The sequence below is a fragment of the Zonotrichia leucophrys genome, chromosome 23 (genome assembly GCF_028769735.1).
Source record: "Zonotrichia leucophrys gambelii isolate GWCS_2022_RI chromosome 23, RI_Zleu_2.0, whole genome shotgun sequence".
Lineage (NCBI taxonomy): Eukaryota > Metazoa > Chordata > Aves > Passeriformes > Passerellidae > Zonotrichia > Zonotrichia leucophrys.
In genome coordinates this window covers 7598939-7620925 of record NC_088192.1, presented here as the reverse complement: position 1 = coordinate 7620925, position 21987 = coordinate 7598939, and the positions used below count along the sequence as shown (strand labels likewise).

General features: G+C 46.7%; 2 protein-coding genes across 2 annotated transcripts; one reads left to right on the top strand and one right to left on the bottom strand.

Moving 5' to 3' along the window:
• The first annotated feature begins 24 nt into the window (after positions 1–24).
• On the top strand, positions 25–4270 carry LOC135457336 (leucine-rich repeat-containing protein 14-like). The gene is made up of 2 exons (XM_064731867.1): positions 25–98; positions 3504–4270. Exons 1-2 carry the CDS (start codon positions 25–27, stop codon positions 4003–4005), a joined length of 576 nt encoding a protein of 191 aa, XP_064587937.1. The 3' UTR covers positions 4006–4270.
• Positions 4271–6541: 2271 nt separating this feature from the next.
• On the bottom strand, positions 6542–12431 carry C23H8orf82 (chromosome 23 C8orf82 homolog). Its single transcript, XM_064731723.1, has 3 exons — positions 12173–12431; positions 11128–11176; positions 6542–7075 (listed from the first exon to the last, which is right to left on the bottom strand). Exons 1-3 carry the CDS (start codon positions 12287–12289, stop codon positions 6600–6602), a joined length of 642 nt encoding a protein of 213 aa, XP_064587793.1. The 5' UTR covers positions 12290–12431; the 3' UTR covers positions 6542–6599.
• Between the last annotated feature and the right edge of the window lie 9556 nt (positions 12432–21987).

Below are 21987 nucleotides of genomic sequence, written 5' to 3'. Positions count from 1 at the left end.
AAGAGGGCGTCAGTCACTCCTTCCATGGAACCGGCGCGGCTCGACAGCTGGGGCGGGGGGGGCAGGCCGCCTGCCTGCTTTCAAGATCAGCATTCTCGGTGGGTTGGGGAGTTTTTGGTCAGTTGCTGTCCCTTAGAGGTTGCCATCTCTGCCTTTCTTTTGCGCCCTAGCGGCAGGGGGCAGGTGCGTCCCGAGAGTTCTGCCTTTGGTCCCCAGCCCGGAGGGGGTGGTGCCATGAGGCAGATGGGAGACACACCTGATGCGTTTGCATTGCAGAGGGAGAGGGCACAGCTGGAAGAGACCATGGCTTGTTTGCTGTGGGGAACAAACATCTCCAGACCCAAGACGAGATTTCTGGGGAAGGCTTCTATTTCCCTGCTGCTGGCATGCCTCAGTGGTTTTGGGGAAAGGAAGTGTCTCACCACCCATGCTGCCATTGTACTGGCAGCAGGGTGCAGGCCTGTGGGAATGCAGAGCCTGCTTCATGGTTTGACCTGGGCTATTGGGCTCAGGAAGTTTCTGGGCCAGGACCACTGCGTGGCCTCCTGATGTCTCTGGGAGTTGTGGTTTCTCCTACCGGTCCTGGCCCGCCTTTTGTGGGCCAGCTTTGGGGTTCCTGGTCTGTTCAAGGGCCAGGGCCCCCAGGACCTTTCTTTCTCTGGCTCTGGCTGCTTTGCTGCTGCTGCTCTTTTCGACAGAAAAAAAAAATTAAAAATTAAATAAAAAAAGATTGAAATAGCTGGCAGCAGCTCTGAAGCATTGAAGCATTGAAGGGCCAGAAAAGGACATTCCACAAATTGTTCAAATTGTTTGAAATAGTTTGAAATTGTTTTATGACCGTCAATGGTTTTTGATAACTATTGATGGGACTTTTTGCAGAAAGCCTGTTTCAGGACCAAAAAGGACTTTCAGATATGTCCAAGAAGAACATTTTCAGCCCATGGACTGTTCCTGAAACTCAGCTGCTTAGACTTGAATTTTCTTTGTGTTGTTTTTTGCCTTTTCTTAGATTGTAAGATTGTTTAAGTAATTTGTTAGTATTGTATGTTATACAGGTGAAGAAATTTCCTGTTCATTCCATATCAGCATTTTTATTTTTAGTTTATATAATTTGGAAAGGTAAGATGTCATGGACATTCTTTCATAAAAATCCTTTCTTTTAGGAGTTTTCTGGGAAGCTGAGGCCCCAGAAGAAAAATGTAAACAATTATTATCTGCTGCTGTGGAATGTAACAGGTGCATCTGTGATTGGTCTTCTGTGAGTGTTTGGATTTGCTGACCACTCACGGGAGAGTTTGTCCTTGCTTTCTGCCTGGACACAGAACTTTGTTATTCATTCCTATTTCTATTCTATTCTTAGCTTAGTAGCTTCTGAACTTTTCTCTGTATTCCTTTTAATATAGTCATAATGTATTATATATCATAAAATAATAAATCCAGCCTTCTGATCATGAAACCAAGATTCTCGTCTATCTCTCTCACCCTGAGGAACACTTGCAAAGCCATGTAACACTGTGATCTCATAATTCCATGAGTTTCAAACCTTGAACTTGATGGTCTTGGAGGCTTTCCCCAACCTCAGCTATTCCATAACTCCATGATCCAATCGTTCCCAAATCCCAGGATTTTCAGAGGTCAAACTTGATGTTCTTGGAGATCTTTCCCCACATTTCCCCCGTGAATTCCAACCAATCCTCACCTCTCCGTTTTCCCTCCCTCCAGCGACCTGCACGCTCCGTTGGAAAGCTTGGAATTGGCCTTCTGCTCCATCGTTCCCGCCGACATCGCCTTCCTCTGTCAAAGAGTCTCTCCATGGCTCCAGAACTCTGGGATCCCAACATTCCATGATCCCACATTCCACAATTCCATGAATTACGATCCCAGATCCCATGATCCCAGAACTCCATTTTCCCATCATTCCATAATTCCATTCAATTTCATTGAATTTGATAGTCTTGGAGGTTTTCCCCAACCTCAGCCAATCCATAATTCCCCAATTCCACGACCACACAACTCCATGACCCCATAATCTCATGGATCCATAATTCCATAATTCCATGATCCCATGATCCTCAGATGTCAAACCTGATGGTGTTGGAGATCTTTCCCAACCTCAGTAATTCCATAATCCCATGATTTGATTCCACAATTCCATGATCCCATAATGCCATGATTCTCCAACTTTGACCTTGATGTTCCTGGAGATCTTTCCCAACCTCAGCCATTCCATAACTCCAAGATCCCATCATTCCAAAATCCCAGGATTTTCAGAGGTCAAACTTGGTTTTCTTGGAGCTCTTTCCCAATCTCAGCCATTCCACAATTCCATGGCTCTGTGAACCCATAATTCCATTATTCTCAAACCTTGAACTTGATATTCTTGGAGCTCTTTCCCAATCTCACTCATTCCATAACTCCATGATCCCATAACTCCAAACTCCCAGGATTTTCAGAGTTCAAACTCGATGTTCTTGGAGACCTTTCCCAACTTGAGTCATTCCACAATTCCATGACTCCATGATCCCATAATTTCATGATTTTTCAAACCTTGAACTTGATGGTCTTGGAGGTTTCCCCCAACCTCAGCCATTCCATAATTCCATGATCCCATGATCTTCAGATGTCAAACCTGATGGTGTTGGAGACCTTTCCCAACCTGAGTAACTCCATAATTCCATTATTTGATTCCACAATTCCATGACTCCATGATCCCATAATTCCATGATTTTCAAACCTTCAATTTGACGGTCTTGGAGATCTTTCCCAACCTGAGTCATTCCACAATTCCATGACCCCATAACTCCAAAATCCCAGGATTTTCAGAGGTCAAACTTGATGTTCTTGGAGCTCTTTCTCAACCTCAGTCATTCCACAGTTCCATGGCTCTGTGATCCCATAGTTCCATGATTCTCAAACCTTGAACTTGATGGGTTTGGAGATCTTTCCCAACCTGAGTCATTCCATAACTCCATGATCCCATCACTCCAAAATCCCAGGATTTTCAGAGGTTGAACTTGATGTTCTTGGAGCTCTTTCCCAACCTCAGCCACGCCATAATTCCACAATTTGATTCCAGAATTCCATGACCCCATGATCCCATAATTCCATGATTCTCAAACCATGACCTTGATGGTCCTGGAGACCTTTCCTGACCTAAGTGATTCCATGATTCCAAGACCCCATAACTCCAAACTCCCAGGATTTTCAGAGGTTGAACTCGATGTTCTAGGAGCTCTTTCTCAACCTCACCCATCCCACAATTCCATGATTCCATCATTCCAAAATCCCAGGATTTTCAGAGGTCAAACTCAATGCTTTTGGAGATCTTTCCCAACCACAGTCATTCCATAACTCCACTACTTGACTTCACAATTCCATCATTCTCAAACCTTGACCTTGATGGTCTTGGGAGCTCTTTCCCAAGACAGAGATGGATGCAATCCCAGCTCTCATTGCCCACAAATGCACACCAATCTTCACCTCTCCCTTTTCCCTCCCTCCAGCGATCTCCAGGCTCCGTTGGAAAGCTTGGAATTGGCCTTCTGCTCCCTCGTTCCCGCCGACCTCGCCTTCCTCTCCCAAAGCTTCCATGCTCCGGCCCTCAAGCGCCTGGACCTGAGCAGCCATGACTTCTCCCAGGGCCTCCTGGAGCATCTGTGGCTGCTCCTGGAGGAAACCTCAGCCTCGCTGCTGCACCTGGATCTCATGGAATGCTGCATGGCCGACTCCCATCTGGACGCGCTACTGCCGACGCTGCGCCACTGCTCGTGCCTGTGTTTCCTGGGAGTCTACGGCAATCCCCTGTCCACGGCCACGCTCAAGGATCTGCTCCAGAAAACCTTGGAGCTGCGCGACGTCCACCTGGTCGTCTATGCCTTCCCGTGGTTTGCTGCAAGCCGCCGGAATCCGCCTGGAATTTTGAGGCACCAGTGGACGAGGAACTTTTGGCGGCAGTCAACGTTGAGTTTTGCCAAATGTTGGCGAATTCCAGGAGGAGTGACCTAGTGTGGACTTCCAACCCCTACGGCCACGGAACCTTGGACTTCTTCTCCTTGTGATTTGGGAAAAGCTCGGAGCCTTCATGGTGGAAAAGTTCCAGCACCTTAATTCCAAATTCTTCATCCCAAAATCCAAATTCTTCATCCCAAAGTCCAAATCCTTCATCCCAAAATTCTGCCTCATCCCCTTTTTTTTCCTTTATTTTGGTGCTTTTCTGTCTGGTTTTTATATTTTTTCACCCCATCCTGGTGTTTTGTGTTTTATTTTAGGGTTTTCCCCCTCATCCCGATGTTTTTCCATCCAATTTTGGTGTTTTCCCTCCCCAATCCCAAAGTTTTTAATTCGTATGGGACATTATTTAAGTATGAAATAAATATTAATTATTTATCAGAAATTGGTTATTAATTAATTAGCTGTCACCACTCAATTTCTATCAAACCCCCCCCAAATCCCCAAACTCTTCATCCCAAATTCCCAAATCCTTCATCCCAAACTACCAAGTCCTTGATCGAAAGTTCCCAAATCCTTCATCCCAAATCCACAAATCGCCAAATCCCCAAATCCCTCATCCCGAATCCCCCAAGTCCTTCATCCCAAATCCTTGATCTAAAGTTCCCAAATCCTTCATCCCAAATCCCTATAATCCTTCATCCCAAATTCCCAAATCCTTGATCCAAAGTTCCCAAATCCTTCATACCAAACCCTTCATCCCAAATCCCCAAACCCTTCATCCCAAACCCTTCACCCCAAATCCTTCATTTCAAATCTCCCATCCTAAATTCCTAAATCCCCCATCCCAAATCTCCCAAACACTTGATCCCAAATCCCCAAATCCTTGATCCAAAGTTCCCAAATCCTTCATCTCGAATCCACAAATTGCCAAATCCCCTAAACTCTTCCTTCCAAACCCTTCATCCAAAATTCCTCAGTCCTTCATCCCAAATTCTGAAATCCCCCATTCCAAATTCCCGAATCTTTTATCCCAAATCCTTGATCCAAAAATTCCCAAATCCTTTACCCCAAATCCCAAATTCCTTAATCTCAAATCTCCCAAATCAAATCCTTCATCCCAAATCCCCCATCCCAAATCCCCAAATGCAGGATTTAAAGAAGGAAGGAGTTTTTTTGGATTTTCTGGGAATTTTAGAGATGAGAAAAAAGAAGAATTGGGCAAGGAGGAAACCCCTTCTGAAATTAATTATTTAAATCAAAAATAGCAGTTTTGGGGTTTTTTTCAGAACTTTTTTTAGGGTTTTTGGGGTTGGTTTTTTTTTGTTTGTTTTTTGGGGTGTTTTTGGGGTGGGTTTTTTGGTATTTTTTGTTGTTGTTTTTGGGGTTTTCGAGTGTTTTTTGGGGTTAGTTTTGGTGGGGTTTTGGTCGTCTTTTAGGGTGTTTTTGGGGTTTTCCCATGCTTTACATGGAGTTTTTTATTGGGGCTGACTGGGGTTTTTTGGGTGGTTTTCCTGTGGTTATTTGCGGTTTTTAGAGGGGTTTTTGCCATTTTGGGGGCTTTTCATAGAGACTTTTTGGGGTGTTATTGGTGATTCTTCTGGAATATTTTTGGTGATTTTTGGGGTTTTTTCCAGGTTTTTCGGGTGATTTTGGGGGTTCTTCCAGTGGTATTTTTGGGTTTTCTTTGGCGTATTTCCAGTGTCTCTTTGGGGTCTTTTGGGGCTTTTTGGTGTTTTTTGGGGTTTTTCAAGTGTCTTTTTGGGAGTTTCTTGGTGGTCTTTTAGGGTATTTTTTGAGTTTTCCTGATGGTTTTCATGAAGCTTTTGTTGGAGTTGACTGGGATTTTTGGGGTGGTTTTTGGGGGGTTTTCTGGTGTTTTTTGGGGGTTTTCCTGTGGTTATTTGGGGCTTTTTTGAGGTTGTTATGGAGTTTCTTTTGGGGCCTGTCCTGGGAGCAAAATCCTGAGCTCAACTCTTGGGCCAGGGCCCAACGCATCAACCCAACACCAACGACTCTCAATAGGATTTTTTAGGTTTTTTTGGGGGATTTTTTTGGGTTTTTTGGGGCTTTCTTGGTGCTCTTTTGGGCGTTTTTTTGGTGGTTTTTTGTTGTTGTTTTTGGGGTTCTCCAGTGTTTTTTGGGGTTGTTTGGTAGGTTTTTTGGTGGTCTTTTGGGATTTTTTGGGTTTTCCTGGTGTCTTCCTGTGGTTATTTGGGTTTTTTTTGAGTTTTTAATGGACTTTTATTTGGGGTTGTCTAGTGGGCTTTTTGGTGGCTTTTTTTAGGGTTTTGGTGGTGGTTTTTGGTAATTTTTCAGAGTCTTTTTAGGGTTATTTTAGGAGGGTTTTTTTGAGTTTTCCAGTGGGTTTTTGGGAGGTTTTTTTGGGTTTTTTAGATTACTTTTGTGGTAGTTTTTAGGGTTTTTCCAGTGTCTTTTTGAGTCTTTTTCCGATGTTTTTTGGGAGTTTTCTGGCAGTTTTCACGGAATTTTTTTGTGGTTTTCTGAGAATTTTAGAGATGACAGAAAAGCAGAATTGGGAAAGGAAATGCTTGCTGAAATTAATTATTGAAATCAAAAATAGAGTCTATAATTAATTAACCAGTGAATTTAATGACTGCAGGACCAAGTTTATTCCGATTTTCAGCTATTCACGAGGCAGAAATTGCAGCTCCCACCTCCGATCCCGATTTCTCTGCCCGCAGCATTCCCAGGATTTCCCCAGAGAGCCGATGTTCCTTCCCCTGCCAAAGCAAATGCGTCGGGGGCTGCTGGGGCCCGTCCTGGAAGCGAAACCCTGAGCTCAACTCTTGGGCCAGGGCCCAACGCACCAACCCAACGCCGCCGACCCTCTCTGGCGCCGGGTGGTAGAGGCGCCCGTTGCGCGGGCACACGGCCAACATTCCCGGCTGGAAGGGCACCACCAGCTCGGAGCCGCCCCCGCAGTAGGACAGCAGGGAATTGCCACCGGGGCCGGGCAGGATTTGGGTGAAAACCACAGGAAGGTCAGAACAGCGAAGGAAATTCCGCTCGCGGCCGCAGCGCGACAGGAACGGGAAGTGCTCCTGGTAGCGCCCGCTGTGGTTCCGCTCCAGGTGCCGGAAGAAGAAGGAGAGGAATCCGACGTCTGGGGGAAAAATTCCGGGATCAGTGACAGGGATTTTGGGGAGGTTGTGTAAAGAGGTTTCTTTTGGTGATTTTGTGAAGAATTTGTGGAGATTTTTTGGGGTTTCCTGATGGTTTTCTGGGTTTTATTTGTAGGGTGTTTTCAGTGTTTTTTGGTATCTTTATGGTGGTTTTAGGGTTGTTTTTGGTGTTTTTCCAGTCTTATTTTGGCTCTTCCCAGTGTTTTTTAATAGAGGCTTAGTAGGGGTTTTCGGTCATTTTTTGGACGGTTTATGGGTTCTTTTGGATGGTTTTTCACAATTTTTTTGGGATTTCAGGGAGAATTTTTGGGGTGTTATTGTTGGTTTTTTTGGGATCTTTTTTGGTAATTTTTCCCTTCTTTTTCAGGTTTTTGGGGGGTTTTTGAGGGTTTTCTAGTGTCTTTTTGAGTGTTTTTTGGGGTTTTTCCAGTGGTATTTGGGGTTTCTTTAGGGTTTTTCTGGTGCTAATCTGGAGTCTTTTGCAGGTATTTTTGAGGTTTTTGGGGTGTTTCTAGGGGGTTTTTTGTGTCTTTTTGGGTTTTTCTTGGAGGGGGTTCTAGTCTAATTTGGGGGTTTTGCGGTGGTTTTTTGGTAGTTTTGTAGGGCTTTTTAGCGAGTTTTTTGCCAATTTTGGGGGTGTTTTGGATGCTTCTTTGTGGTTTTTTTGGGGTTTATGTGGAGATTTGTTTGGGGTGTTTTTAATGGTGTTTGGGTGGTTTTAGTGGTTGTTTTGGGGTTTTTTGGGGAGTTTTTCCTGTCTTATTTGGGGTTTTTAAAGTGTTTTTTCATAATGATTTAGTAGGCATTTTTGGTGGTTTTTGCCAGTTTTTTGGTGGGTTTTGGATGGGTTTTTGCCATTTTTGGGGGCTTTTCATTGAGATTTTCTTGGGTTTCCTGGAATTATTTAGATGATTTTTGAGATTTTTTCCAAGTTTTTTGGGTGATTTTTGGGGTTTTTCCTGTGGTATTTGTGGGTTTCTTTGGGGTTTTTCTGGTGCCTCTTTGGGGTCTTATGGGGCTTTTTTTGAGGTTTTATGTAGTAGTTTTTTGGTTTTTCTTTTAGGGTTTTCCTGTCTTATGTGGGGTTTTTCCAGTATTTTTCAATAGTAGTTTAGTAGGGTTTTTTGGGGATTTTTTGGTGGTTTTTGGCAGTTTTTTGGGGTGTTTTAGATGGTTTTCAGCCATTTTTTAGTGGTTTTGTCATGATTTTTGAAGCGTTATTGGTGGGTTTACTGGAATTTTTTTTGTGATTTTTGAGTTGTTTTTTAGGAGTTTTTAAAGGTTTTTCCAATAGTATATTGGGGTTTCTTTGGGGTTTTTCTGTTGTGCTTTTAGAGTGTTTTTGTGGGGTTTTTTGGGCTTTTTTTCATGGGTTTATGTGGTTTTGTTGATGGGTTTTGGTGGAGATTTTTTTGGGCTTTTCTGGTGGATTTTTGGGGTATCTTCATATTTTTTTGGTGGTTTTGGGAGTTTTTCCGGTGGTTTTTCTATTGGTTTGGAAGGTATTTTGGAGGTTTTTTTGAATTTTTTGGAAGTTTCTGTGAAGTTTTTTTGAGGTCTTTTTTGGTGCTTTCCATGCAATATTTTTTGGTCAGTTTTTGCATTTTTGGTTTTTTCCCAGGTTTTTTGGGTGTTTTTCCATTGGTATTTGGAGATTTCTTTGGAGTTTTCCAGTGTCTTTTCGGGGTCTTTGGCGGTTTTTTGGAAGTTTGTATGGTGGTTTTTGGGGTTTTTCTGGTGTCTTTTTAAGGGGGGGGTGGGTTCGGGTGATTTTTGGTGGTTTTGGGGATTTTTTTTTGGTGGGTTTTTTTGGTTTTGTGGATGGTTTTTAGAGATTTTTTTAAGAGGTTTTTGTTGAGATCTTTTTGGCTTTTCTGGTGGATTTTAGGAGGTTTTCTGTTGGTTTTTTGGTAAGTTTTGTGGAGTTTTTTTAGGGGTTTCAGGGTGGTTTTTGGTTTTTTTCTGGCGTCTTTTTGGGTTTTTTTGGGGATTTTCAAGTGATTTATTACGGATTTTTATTGGGGTATTTTGAGTTTTTAAATTGAGTTTATTGAGAGTTTTGGGGTTTTTGTGGAGTTTTTTGAGTTTTTTTGGTGGGTTTTCCAGAGTTTCTTGGGGGGCTTTTCCAATGGTTTTTTTTGGGTGTTTCTTTGGTGGTTTTTGGTTTTTTTTTTTTTTTTTAGCCTTTCATGGAGGGATTTTTCAGTCTTTCTGGAGTTTTTCTGTATCGTTTTGGGGGTTTTTTTATGTTTACTTGATGGTTTTTCTGGTATTATGGTGGGTTTTTTTGGGTTTTTGGGGTGATTTATGAGGTGGTTTCTGGGGCCTTTTGGGGTTTTTTTAGGTTTTTCTAGGTTTTTATTTCTTGCGGTTTTCTGGTTTTTTTAGGGCATTTCTGGATTTTGATTCAATGTATTTTGGTGGTTTTGTGGTGTTTCTTGGATTTTTGGGGGCTTTTTTGCAGGGTTTTCCAGCGGTTATTTGGGGGGGGGGGTGGTTGGTGGTTTTTGTAGTGGGTTTTGGGGTTTTTTAAGGCTTTTTTGGGGGTTTTTGAAGGGTTTTTTTGGTGGGTTTTTTTGGGTTCTTGCAGCATATTTTGGAGGGTTTTGTGGTGATGTCTGAGGCCTTTAGGGATTTTTTTCATTTTTTTCTGATAGTTTTCTGGTGGTATTTTGGGGTTTTTCTAGGGTTTTTTTCAACGTATTGTGGGGTTTTTTGGATTTTTCAGGGACTTTATTGAAGGTTTTTCCAGTGGTTATTTGGGTTTTTATTGGTGATTTTTGTAGTGGGTTTTGGGGGTTTTCTGAGGCTTTTTTTTGAGCATTTTCCAGTGTTGTTTGTGGGTTTTTTTGGTGGGGTTTGCTTGGGTTTTCTGGTGGTTTTTGTGAAGATTTTTTGTGGGTTTTTTTGGGTTTTTCCAGGGTCTTTTTGGGATTTTTGTGGTGATTTGTGAGGCGGTTTCTGGGGCCTTTTGGATTTTTTTTTTTTAGTTTTTTTTTTTTCTGACGGTTTTCTGGTGGTTTTTTTTTTTTTTGCTTTTCTGTGGTTTTTTTTAATGTATTTTAGGGTTTTTGTGGTGTCTTTTGGATTTTTTAGGGGGCTTTATTTCAGGTTTTCCCAGTAGTTATTTGGGGTTTTTAATTGGTAATTTCTGTAGTGGGTTTTGGGGGTTTTTGAGGGTTTTTCCAGTGTTGCTTTGGGCATTTTTTTTGTAGGATTTTGGGGGGTTTCTGGTGGCTTTTGTGATTTTTTTTTTGTGGGTTTTTTTGGGTTTTTCCAGGGTCTTTTGGGGGTTTTTGTGGTGATTTTTGAGGTGGTCTCTGGGGCCTTTTGGGTTTTTTAGTTGGTTTTTTTTGTTGGGTTTTTTTTTTTTTGGGTTTTTTTCCTGGCCATTTTCTGGTGTTTTTCTAGCCATTTTCTGGGTTTTTAGAACTGTATTTTGGGGGTATTGTGGTGTTTTTTTGGGGGCTTTTTTGCAGGTTTTTCCAGTGGTTATTTGGACTTTTTTATTGGTGATTTTTGTGGGTTTTGGGGTTTTCTCACGCTTTTTTTTTTAGTTTTTTCGGGGTTTTTTGAGTGTTTTCCCAGTGTTGTTTTGAGGTTTTTTTGGGGTTTTCTGGTGGTTTTTGTGGACTTTTTTTGTTTTTCCGGGGTTTTTTGGAGGTTTTTGTGAAGTTTTTTTGGAATTTTATGGATGAAGGAAAGGAAGAATTGGGAAGGGAAGGAAGAATTGGGAAGGGAAAATGCTTCATAAAAATTAATTTTTTAACTTAAGAAATATTTCTTAATTAACTAATTAGGCAAATAATTAATTCAGGATTTAATAATTAGGGAAATTAATGACCGAGGAAATAATTAAGTAATCAGTAAATTATTAATTAATGAAATATTTATATGCAAATTAGGCGGTCCCACATAAATTTAAGGATTAAATCCTAATGAAGGCTCAAATCTCAATTAATTACCAAATCTAATAAATATTCAGCTCCAAATTAACAAGAGATTAATTTAATCAGGTTAATTAGGGCAGTACCTTTGAAGCAGGTGACGAAGTTCTTGACTTTGGTGTCATCCAGGAAAAGCTGCAGAAAAAGCAGGAAAAGGGCGAGTTTCCCCCAAAAAACCTGGAATTTATCTCTGGGATGCATTTGGGATCTGTCCTGGATCCTTTTGGTGGTTTTTTTTAGGGGGATCCAGCTGGGATTTGCCCCAGAAATTTTAGGATTGTTTTGGGATCTGTCCCGAGTCCATGGAAAGGTTTTTTTGGGATTCCTTTGGAATCTGAGTGGGATTTGTGTGGGATCTGGCCAAGATCCAGCTGGGATTTGTTTGGGATATGTTTGCGTTTGATACAGGTTTAATCTGGGTTTAATCAGGGTTTAATCCATGTAATGGGTTAAAACTTTAAGTTTGTTCATCACAGCTGACAAAGTTATTCCAGTAAGACTGTTGCCTAATAAATTTCCAGACTTAAAAGGATAAGGAAGGTGAAACCAAAGACAATTGGGTTTCACAAACATTTGTTTATCTGCTTAATAAACTGTTGGGTGGTGGGCTTGCTATGATTGATAACACAGTATTAGCTTATCTGCTCAGTAAACTTAAGATTCCAGGAACTCAGTAGATTGAGTTTAAAATTCCAGGAATCAGACAAAGGAAAAATACCAAACTTCATCTTCAGACCTCCGGGAAGTGGACTATGACCACCTAGACACAAAAGAAGAATATGCAGAGTACTACACATCAACCCGGAAGCAGGACTGTACAAGAACTCCACGAAATATCAGAAGAGTGCGGCAGTGGCGGAGCGGAGACTCCCCTGTCGCCCAGCGCTGATTTGCTTATTGCTTTGCCCGCTGTAATCAATAAATTCTCAATTGATTTTACTTGGCAAATTGTCGGCTCAATTTATAACAATCCGGAATTATTTTGGGATTTGATCAGGATCCTCCTGGGTTTTCTGTGGGATCCTCCCTGCGATTTTTTCGCGGTCTGTCCAGAATCCAGGCAGAATCCGTTGCTCAGAACCCCCTCCCGACCCCCCAACCCTAATCGATCCCTTACCAATCCCCCCTCACCTGTCCTTGGTGATCTACGTAATAAAAATACTCGCGGATTCCAGGCTCCGGCCGCTGTCCCTGCTGGTACCGGAGCTCCGGGCGCGAGCAGAGCCGCAGCACCGCCCCCACCCTCATCGCGACAGCGAGCAGCGACCCCCGACAGGGCCAGGCCTCCTCCCTGTCGCGACAGGCGACAGCGACGGCCGCGCCACCGGCGCCACCCGGAAGTGGCCACCTGGGGGACCGCAATTTGTGAGCACCGCGGGTAGTGCGGCGATGAAAAGGTTCTGGAGGGAAGCGGAAATGAAAGGAGAAGGGCCGGGGGTGTCCCGCGGTTATAGGGGATCTATAAATCCCATAGAATCCCTCTAGAAACCCCTCAGGGCTTCTCTGTAGGTGCTCAAAGCCATAAAAAGCCTCAGCGACCCCATAAAAAACCCTCTATATGCCCCTATAGCGCTGCGCCCCCTCATAGATGCGCCCCCCCCCCCCCCCTCCCCCGGCGGCTTCCTGCCATTTTGCCCTCAGGGCTTTCAGAGCCCCAGAGGCGACGGGAAAAGCTCCGGGCTGAGGGAAAAAGTTGGAAAATGAGGCGGAAAAATCTCGGGCTGAGGGAAAAAACACCGGGTTGAGGTAGAAAAACAGCGGGGATGGGGTGGAAACAGAGTGGGATGAGGGGAAAAGTGGAAAATGAGGGGGGAAAATGACGGGGGAGAAACCACAAAATGAGGGGGGAAATGCCAAAATGAAGAGGGAAAACACCGGGATGAGGGAAAAAACACTGGGATAAGGGGAAAAATATAAAAATGAGGTGAAAAACTAAAAAAAAAAAAAAAATGAGGGGGGTAAGTAATGAAATGAGGTAAAAACCCAGCAAAATGAGATGAGAAAACACTGGGATGAGGGGAAAGCCACTGGGATAAGGGGGAAAATATCTAAATTGGGTGAAAAACAAAATAAATGAGGGGGGAAAACACTGAAATGTGGTAAAAGTTGGGAAGATACTGGGCTGAGGCAAAAAAATCTGAAAATGAGGTGGAAAAACAACTGGTATGAGGGGAAAATTACTGGGATAAGGGGAAAATACCAAAATTATGTCAAAATCGGAGGGGATAAGGCTGAAAACACCAAAATGAGGTGAGAAAAAAACGGAATAAGACCCAAAAATACTAAAAAGTTGAAAATCACCAGAATGAGAGGGGAAATATTGGGATAAAGTAAAAACCCAAAATTTAGGTGGAAAAAATCAAAGTAAAGGAGAAAAAAGTCCAGAATTAGGGGGAAAATCAAAAATGAGGCTGAAAACCATCAGGATAAGGGAAAAACACTGGGAAAAATTGGAAAAATACTGGGAAAATGTGGAAAAATACTGGGAAAAAGTCGAAAAATTGTGGGATGAGGGAAACCTGCCAAATGAGGTGGAAAAACACTGGTGTAAAGTAAAAAAAATGGAATGAGGTGGAACACCACCAAAATGAGGTGAAAAAACACCAAAATAAGGTGGGAATGAAGGAAATCATGGAGGATTCTTGGACTGGGATAAGGAAATTCCATCTGGGAACAACAAAGTTGGGATCTGGGATAGGATGAGTTTATTTCTAACAGAATCAGAGCAGGAGAACAAGAGCCCAAATCCAACTTTTCCCTCCCCCCATTCCCTCGTTCCCGGCTTTCCCTCAATCCCTCCGGCCATTCCAGGGGCGTTTTCCATGGATTTTTCCATGAATCCATCCCCAAGTAAGTTTTCCATGGATTTCTCCAAGATAAATTCCTCGGGGACTTTTCCAGAGGGTCAATCCTTGGGGAATATCCTGCTCCAAAGGTTTAATCCTCCATAGGATTCCTCCCAGGAATCTGCTCCTTTTTTTTCCATGGATCTTCAGATCCCCGCCAAGATCCAGCTCCAGGATGAGCTTCCTGTTGGACATGCCATGGAATTTTTGGGAATTTCCACTCCAGCACCATGGAATTGTCTCCAGAGTAGTTTCTTTGCAAAATTCCCACTCTGGAATTCCATCTGTGCCCAGATTGGCCATAATAACCCAGTACAATCCCAGTCACTTGCAGTCTAATCCCAGTTGCTCCCAGTTCCTCCCAGTGGCTGCTCAGTCGGTTCCCAGCATGCGCCTGGCAGCTCCCAGCACCTGCCAGACAGGGACCAATCACACCCCCTACAATCCCAGTCCAATTGTAGCTACTCCCAGTATGATCCCAGTCACTCCCAGTATGATCCTGGTCACTCGTAGTGTAACTCAAATCACTCCCAGTCACTCCCAGTATGATGCCAGTGGCCCCCAGTGTGATTCCAGTTGCTCCCTGTCAATGCCAGCATGACCCCAGGAGCATCCAGTATGATCCCTGTGACTCTCAGTCTCTCCCAGTATATCCCAGTCACTCCCAGTATGATCCTGGTCATTCCCAGTATGATCCCAGTCATTCCCAGTATGATCCCATTCACTCCCAGTATGATCCTGGTCACTTGCAGTCTAACTACAGTCACTTCCAGTCACTCCCAGTATGATGCCAGTGGCCCCCAGTGTGATTCCAGCTGCTCCCTGTCAATGCCAGCATGATGCCAGGAGCCTCCAATATAATCCCAGTGACTCCCAGTCTCTCCCAGTATATCCCAGTCCCCCCAGCATGCTCCCTGTCACTCCCACTTCCCCCCAGTTGCTTTCAGCATGATTCCAGTTGCTCACAGCCATTCCCAGTCAATCCCAGTATGATTCCAAGCATCCTCAGTGTGATCCCAGTCTCACCCAGCATGGACCCAGCTGCTGCCACTGTCATCCCAGTATGATCCCAGTTGCCTCCAGTATAGTTCCAGTTGTTCCCAGTTCCTCCCAGTATGATCCCAGTTGTCCCTAGAATAGTCCCAGTACCTCTCAGCAAGGTCCAGCTCATTCCCAGCTGCCCCCAGCATGGTCTCAGCTGTTCCCTGTATGCTTCCAGTCCCCCCAGTATGGTCACAGACACTCCCAGCATATTCCAGTTGGCCTAGTACAGTTCTAGTTAGCGCAGAATGATCCCAGTCTTTCCCAGTTCCTCCCAGTTGCCTCCACCATGATCCCAGTTTCTGGCAGTTGCACAAAGTGTGTTCCCAGTGGCTCCCAGGATGACCCCAGCAGGAGCAGTAGTCACTCCCAGCATGGTTCCAGTCACTGTTGCCTTCTGATACAAGGCAGGCGGCCTGGTTTCAGGAAACAGCACGGCGGCCCATTTCCCCAGGGCCGCTCGGGCCTAAGAAACACGCGGACACCAATGTGGTGGAGGATCAAAGGCCTTTATTCTCTCTTCTCGTGGGGTTTTATAGTCTAGGGGGCTTCTACGTCAGGTGGGGGTCTGTCCTTACCATCTATGGTTAGTAGGGATGGAAAGTTACCTGGGCAAGTGGAAAATTACCGGAATCCAGTTCAGGGGGCTACATTCCTATGTTAATTTTCTTATCTAAGGGGGCAGGGGCCCTGTCTTCCCGTAACATCACGAGATCTTCCGAACGCCAGGCCCTATCTGCTACATCTCCCCCCCCCTTTTTCACAAATGAATGAGGTAGTCATATACTGAAATGAGGTATAAGGTTGTAGTTCGATAAGGAAAAGGGGGTTTGGTAAATCTGAGTAAGTTTTCGCCAGTCAAGGTTAGAACTTGTGGCTGGCAGTGTTCCCTGGTTGGATTCGCCAGCCGATGAACAGGATGTTGGCCCGTTCCAGGCGGGCCTGAACGAATGAGACCAGCTTGTTCAGCAGGCAAGGTCCGAAGGTAACCGCTAGAAGTAGCAATGCCAGTGGACCTATTAGGGTAGAAATCAGAGTGGTTAGCCATGGTGATTGATTGAACCAGGACTCGAACCAGCCCTGTTGGGCTTCCCTGTCCTTCTGTCTCTGAGCCAGTCTGTTTCTGAGTTCTGCCATGGAGTCTCTCACGACTCCTGTGTGGTCTGCATAGAAGCAGCACTCCTCTCTCAAGGCGGCACACAGGCCCCCTTGCTGCATGAACAGGAGATCCAGACCTCGCCTGTTCTGCAAAACCACTTCCGAGAGAGAGGAGACCGACTTCTCCAGGAAGGAGATGGATTTCTCGATCCTTTGCAGGTCCTCATCGATGGTCATTTGCAGCTGGGACAGTCCTTGGTGCTGTGTCGCTAGGGCTGAGACACCCGTTGCCGTTCCTGCTGCTCCTAAACCGAGCAGCATTGCGATAGTTACACCTGTTATTATTTCTCTTTTGTGAAGCCGGCTGGGTTCCTCAAAAAGGTGGTACACCTCTTCGTCTGAGTGGTACAGGACCCTAGGAACAATCAGAAATTGGACACAAAAGTCGTTAGAGTCATCAAATTTGGCAAGAGACACACAGGGACTCACTCCAGATCGCTGGCAAACCCACATCCCAGGTGCGGATGGGACTACCCACTTATTGTTTTTCCTGTTAGGCTTGACAACTTTGGTGCAGACGTTGCCTTTCCGCCTAGCTAGGGTTTCATTGCCAAAGCATCTGCCCTGGCCTGTGACCTGCCTCAGGGTGATTCCTTTCCGAGGGGTTTCCCATCTGCACTGGTGAGGGGCATCGGCTGTGGAGTAACTGAAGGGAGTGTTTAAAGCAATTCCTTCATAAAAAGGAGGTTTGACATCGTAGCAAAGCCAGCAGGATTCGGTTAGATTAGGGTTGGATTCATTCAGGGATATAAAGGTAGTTTCTAACATACGAAGGATTGGGTCTGAGTCCGACCAGGCTGCGCGATCTGTCTGAAAGACTTCCGCATGGTCGGTTGGGACTTTGCTAACTCTAGTGGGTAAGGTTTTAGGGTAGGTTGCGTTTTTCCCTTTCAGCACGCTTTTAATCACTTTGTTTGGTCCAACCGCTCGGGGCGCCGACGGTTGGAGCCTGATAATTCACACATTCACTCTTTCTTTTGACCCTTGAAGGACAACTGTCCACGTTCGGCCTATGGCCCAACTGGGGTGATGTGGCTGCAAGACTGTCATGTTATAGCTAGTGCATTTCCGAATTTTTGGGATTTTATGGTGATTGCGATAAAAGTTTCCCTGGAGGAAAATGGGTATTTTGCAGCCGCTGGGTGCCCAGGCGAACTGTAAGAATTTGTCGGGCTCTTGTGGATCCCACCCAGGCCCCGACGGTCTGGCATCTGTAACAATGGTTTCACAGCCCCAGTGCCCACAATATCCCCACCCTGGGTGATTGCAGTAGCTTTTTCCTGGGTTTGAAGCTGGGCACCAGTAGGATAGGTACATGTGTGTGGCGTGTGGGGAATTGGGGTCTACCTTTGGTCGTCCTGGGAACAGGTCGGTGATGCGGAGCACGAAGGATGGGGCGTTTGGTGTGGTGACTTCCCTGAGCACCTTGTCACTACTAAGGTGACGCATGACCCACCTGAAAGGCCGGTGGGGGTAGTGATCTGGGCTGGCTTGTCCTCTGGCAACAAGCCCCAACAGCAAAATCACACAGAAACACCGCTGATGCTTGGGTCTCACCCGTGCGGGTCTCTCGGGCGCTGCCAAGCGGCTTGGTGGTCTGTCACTTTCCTCTGGGATGGGCATGTACGCGTCACGAGGACGTCCTATGAGCATGTCCTGTAAACAGAAACTCACAATTCTCGTCAGTCTCATCCTGCTTATTATGAAGGTCGGGCTTAATTGACTTAAGTGGACACCACCTGACTTTGCCGTCCTTTTTGACAGCAGCATACCCTCTCCCCGTGAGCATCAGCCTCCAGCCCCGTTCCCATTCGCCCAGCTCGTTTCTAATTACCACCTGTGGGCCCTCCTCTAGCGCTCGGGTGGCCCAGTGCTTTTGAATGGGACTGTTTGTTTCATCTCCCCTAGGGAACTGATTCAGTGCTAGCAAAGCAGTTGCCAGCATGCGTGCTTGATCTCCTGGGGGAATGGCATTGGCAAAGCCCTCTGCCTTTGCCAATACTTCTAGCTTGGTTTTCAGGGTCTGATTTGCCCTCTCTACTAAGGCCTGCCAGGTACTGTTATACGGGATACCTTGCACTAATGTGATGCCCCATTTTGAGGCGAATTCCTGTACTGGTTTGGAGGTGAAATTGGACCCGTTGTCCGTTTTGATCTGCTTGGGGATACCAAGCCAAGCCATGGCTGTCAGCCAGTGCTGAATTGTGGCCTTGGAGTTTGTTTTGGGGTGCTGTGTGGCTATGATCGCTCCGCTATAAGTGTCCACTGTCACTGCAAGCCATGCTCGGGGCTTCAGTAGCTCACACCAGGTGAAGTCCAATTGCCAGATCTCTGAAGGCTTGAGACCTCTCGGGTTGACCCCACAGGTCCATAGGGGTGACTTCTGGCAATGAGGACAGGTGGCTACCACGTGTTTTGCGTCTGCGGTCGGGATCCCGCATCTCTTCGCGATGGGTTGGATCGCTTTGGCTCCGATGTGGAGCGACTCGTGCAGCTGACAAAGCTTCCTGCAACGTCCATACGCCTTTTGCTGCGGCGTCCGCTTTGTCGTTGCCGATCTGGAAGTAGCCTTTGACTGGATCGTGGCTGTTAACGTGAATGACTGACACGGTGCCCTGTCGCGAGGAGAGTGCTTCTTCCAGCATTAGGGCTGCTGCTGATGTAGACACTCCTGGTCCTGCCATGGCTAGGCAAAGCTTTGCAACGAATATAGAGTCCGTTACTATGTTAAGGTGTTCCTCTTGAAAGAGTCCGCACGCCAAGACAACTGCTGTCGCCTCCAGCTGTTGCACTGACAGTGTGGGGTCACACGCTTTGACGCAATGCCATTGCTCTCCTGCCTGCCACACTGCTGCTGCGGTTGAAGTCATGGAGGAAGCGTCTGTGAAGACCGTCGGTCCTGGCTGCGGTCGGTCCATGACCTTTGGCGGTATGTCCATGTCGACAATGGTCAGCAGCTGAGTCCAGGGTGGTTTGGAGGAGTAGGAGATTTCTCCTCCGAAGCTGGTGAGAGCAAGGGCTAGGTACTCCGATATCGTGGCTGACTCCGTAGTTGGTTGCTTGCGAAACGGAAGGTGGATGCTTGTTGGCTCAGTCCCCAGGTGTTTCAAAGCGAGTTTCCTGCCTTTCATGATGAGGTTAGCGATGCATTCGATTCCTGGGGAGAAAGCACGAGCAGGTCTTCCGAGAACCACCCATTGAATCGGTCGGGCCTTTTCAGAAGGTCCTTGAGCCAGTGCTCCCACTCCCCCCCTCGGTGTAAAGTGAACGTATAAGTCCACTGGCAGGGCTGGGTTCCACCTGGCAAGTGTGCCTGTGGACATCTGGCTTTCGATGAAGTCAAGGGAGCTCGTCGCTTGCGGTGTCAGCTCCTTGGGTTCCCAGGGGTGCTTTCCTTTCAGGAGGTCATACAAGGGGTCCATGACCTCAGGAGGGATCAGGACGATGTTGCGAAGCCACTGCAGTGATCCCACCAGGCGTTGCACGTCGTGTAGTGTTTTGACGTCTCGACTGACCTTCGCCTTGGGGTGTGTCACGTAGGAGCTTGTGATCCCCACTCCCAGGAAGGTCACGCAGGGTCCTCTCTTGATCTTTGTGCTTGCAATCTCGAAGCCGTTGGCCTGAAGGGTTTCCGTGATTGTGGATACCAGGTGATCCACTTCACTTGCCGATGGAGCTGCTACCAGGATGTCGTCCATGTACTGGATGATGGTTGCGGTGGGATGGGAGTGTCGAACTGGCATCAGTGCTTTGTCCACGGTGATTTGGCATATGACAGGACTGTTGACAAGTCCCTGTGGCAATACCCGCCATTGGAAGCGGAGGTTAGGCCGTTCGCCATTTCGGAATGCCACGGAAAAGGCAAATCGTTCTCTGTCCTCAGGGTGCAGGGGTATTGAGAAGAAACAGTCCTTGATGTCCAGCACTGCGCACGGCCGCCCTGCAGGGATGGCTGAGTTCGTGGGTAGCAGTGTCTGGACCGGACCCATGGGTTGGATCGCTTTGTTTACCTCTCTCAGGTCGTGGATGAGACGATAGCCTTCTCCGGACCTTTTGGGGATCACGAATACAGGGGTGTTCCAGAGGCTGATGGAGGGTTCTATGTGACCCTTTTGCAGCTCGCGGTCGACCAGTTCCAGCAAGGCTGCCGCTCGAGGCTCTGTCAGGGGCCACTGCTCAACCCATACGGGGTCTGATGATTTCCAGGTCAATTTGATCGGCAGCGGAGGGTGTACAGCAGTGGCCCTTAGGATAAATTTGTAATCCGGAATCCTAGCATGGAAAGAATGTCTCTTCCTAACAGGGGTGGAGAATTTTGCAGTATGTATGGGTGGATCGCAACTGTCTGTTCTGGTCCCTTTTTCATGTGGAGTGTTATAGCCACCAGCTGGGTGCTTTTCCATGCCCGAGACTGCCCTCCCACTCCATTCGCTGGAGGGACTTCTTTGAATTGCCAATGTCTGGGCCAATGTGCTTGGGGAATAATCGTGCAGTCTGAACCCGTGTCCGCCCAGAACTGTAACCCTATGACATGGGAATCCTGACTGCCATAAAGCCAGCATGTTCCCCACACCATCAAGGGTTCCCTCCCTATTTTCATGGCCAAGGCCACCCAGGGATCCCGCTCTGGGGCGTCTCCTGCTGGCCCTGTACCACCGGAGCAGCTTGTGGCAGTGGGGGGTGTGAGGGTGCTGAGGGGGTTGCATAGCTTTGCCATTGCACCGTAGGCAGGGATGCAAAATTGGCTACTCCCTGTGGGGGGATAGGAAATGAGGGTCCCCTGCCCCAGTGGGGGTTGCTGTAGCTGGGCCGCTGCATATTCCAGGTGGGAGGGGGCTGGACACGGCCCGGCTGCCCCCCCTCTCCCGTTTCCCTGAAGCCTGGATCTGCATTCCTTAGCCAAGTGCCCCTTCTTCCCGCATGCCCAGCACGGTCCCTTAAGTCCCCCTTGGCGTGGTGGAGCAGCTGCTGATAGGCGCCTTGGCTGGGGACAGTTTGCTGCCAGGTGGCCTGCCTGGCCACACTTAAGGCATGCCATCACACTGGTTATTGCAGTGTGAACTGCTGCTTGGATGGGAGCCAGATGCTCTTCCTTTGCAACGTGCCTAATCATGGTTGCTGCATTAGCCTCAGGTGGCAGTGACCTTAAGATGTCCTTGGTGGCTGAGTTACACTGCTGGCGCAGGCAGTCTGCCAGCACGGGACCCTTAGCCTCCGACGGCAACGAAGAGGAGTCCAGTGCTGCCTGAAGTCTGTCCACAAACTGAGTGAAGCTCTCGCTCTCACTCTGTTTGATGGTCGACCATGGGGCTGGACTGGCTACTACTTTAGCCGCAGCACGGATGGCTTCCCGGGCAGCACGGGTGGTTGTCATAACCTCATGAGCCCGCAAGCCCTCAGCCTGTGCCTGGGGGGTGATCATAGTGGGGTCTCTGCCCATTCGCCTCTGTATGCTGGAGCCATGCAGTGGATGGTTAGGTCCTGTCACTTGGGCCAGCTCCTTTGTGCATTGATCTTCCCACTCCTGTTTAAAAACTATCATCCCCACGCCATCAAAAATCATCCTACACGTCTGTTTAATATCAAAAGGCAACATATCATCCCCTCCGAAAACGCCATCAATAAGTGTGGTAGCCATGGCAGAATTAATTCCCTTGTCTGCAATCGCTTTGATTATTGCCTGGATTTCCTTTGGGTTTACAGGGGAGTAAGTCCTCTGTTGGTTATCGCCTGTTCCCCTCACGCGGACCGGGAGCACCAGGTTAGCAGACGGGCTCCACTCTGCACAAAACATCTTTATTTTCCGCCAATCCGTAAGCGGAGTCCGGTCTTTCTCTAATGACCCCTTCACCCATGCGGGAGCCCTGCGACTAGAAACCTTGTATGCCGCTGATCTCCCTC